This window comes from Trichechus manatus, unplaced genomic scaffold (assembly GCF_000243295.1).
Source record: "Trichechus manatus latirostris isolate Lorelei unplaced genomic scaffold, TriManLat1.0 scaffold00017, whole genome shotgun sequence".
NCBI lineage: Eukaryota > Metazoa > Chordata > Mammalia > Sirenia > Trichechidae > Trichechus > Trichechus manatus.
Genome location: NW_004443953.1, coordinates 15,621,479 through 15,622,335, shown reverse-complemented (window position 1 = coordinate 15,622,335; position 857 = coordinate 15,621,479). Strand labels below are relative to the sequence as shown.

The window sequence follows — 857 nt, the reverse complement described above, 5'->3', positions numbered from 1 at the left end:
TTAAAAATATACTAAGTGGATTGCTTCAGAATATATATGTGTGTGTATGTATAGGTACACACACACACACACACACACACAAACATTCCTAAGCATTCCAGAAGGACAAGCTATTGCTTTTAGGAAACAGTACAGCTACAGTGCAAGTTGAAAACCAGGGGCCTACCCATGAATTTGAAAAAAACCAAAACATTCTTAAGGGATCCTCACCTGCCATATTTACTGCTTGTGTAAAAATATCATCCTGGGCACTTCGGGTTCTGTTGTCTTCTTCGATGAACTCCAAGTATGGTATTGCCTCACTCAAAGTTGTGGGAGTTAACAAGACGTCAACTCCAGAGTTAAAAACATTCACAAAATCATTAGCAATGAGTCGTCTCACTTTCTGTGCTTTGATGAAATAATTCTCATAGTTTCTGTGGAAAAAAATTAGATGACATTTTAAGGGCTTTTTGTTTTTCTTTTAATCAATTCTCGTACATTAGGGTTATTAAAGAACCACTGGATTCTTGGTCTTTATGAGCAGACATCATAAAGATTCTTATAACACATAAAAATAAGTTTTGTTCAACTGTGCTGTATTCTATCAGTTTGTTATCTGAAATAAAATCAAAAACAGAATGCAGTACTAGATGCACTTCCACACATATAATCACAAAATACTAACACTTCCAGAGAACATCACTAAACCAGCAGCCTCATTTTCAGGCAAGGAAAATCAAATGCATAGCAATTAAACAACTTTCTGAAGGTTACAAAGATAGGCAGTGGTAGAGGTAGGACTAGAACTAGGTCACCAGAGGCTCATTCCAATCCTCTTTCCCTTACAATGTCTTATTTCTTTGATACTAAAATAG

The 857-nt window shown here is 35.7% G+C and overlaps 1 protein-coding gene across 1 annotated transcript in view; it reads right to left on the bottom strand.

The window, feature by feature from the left end:
• QRSL1 (glutaminyl-tRNA amidotransferase subunit QRSL1) overlaps positions 1–857 on the bottom strand; it is a 30,563-nt gene that overhangs the window by 3,214 nt on the left and 26,492 nt on the right. The window contains 1 exon segment of the mRNA XM_023727715.1: positions 211–416. Within this exon segment, the coding sequence (XP_023583483.1) occupies positions 211–416 (206 nt within the window).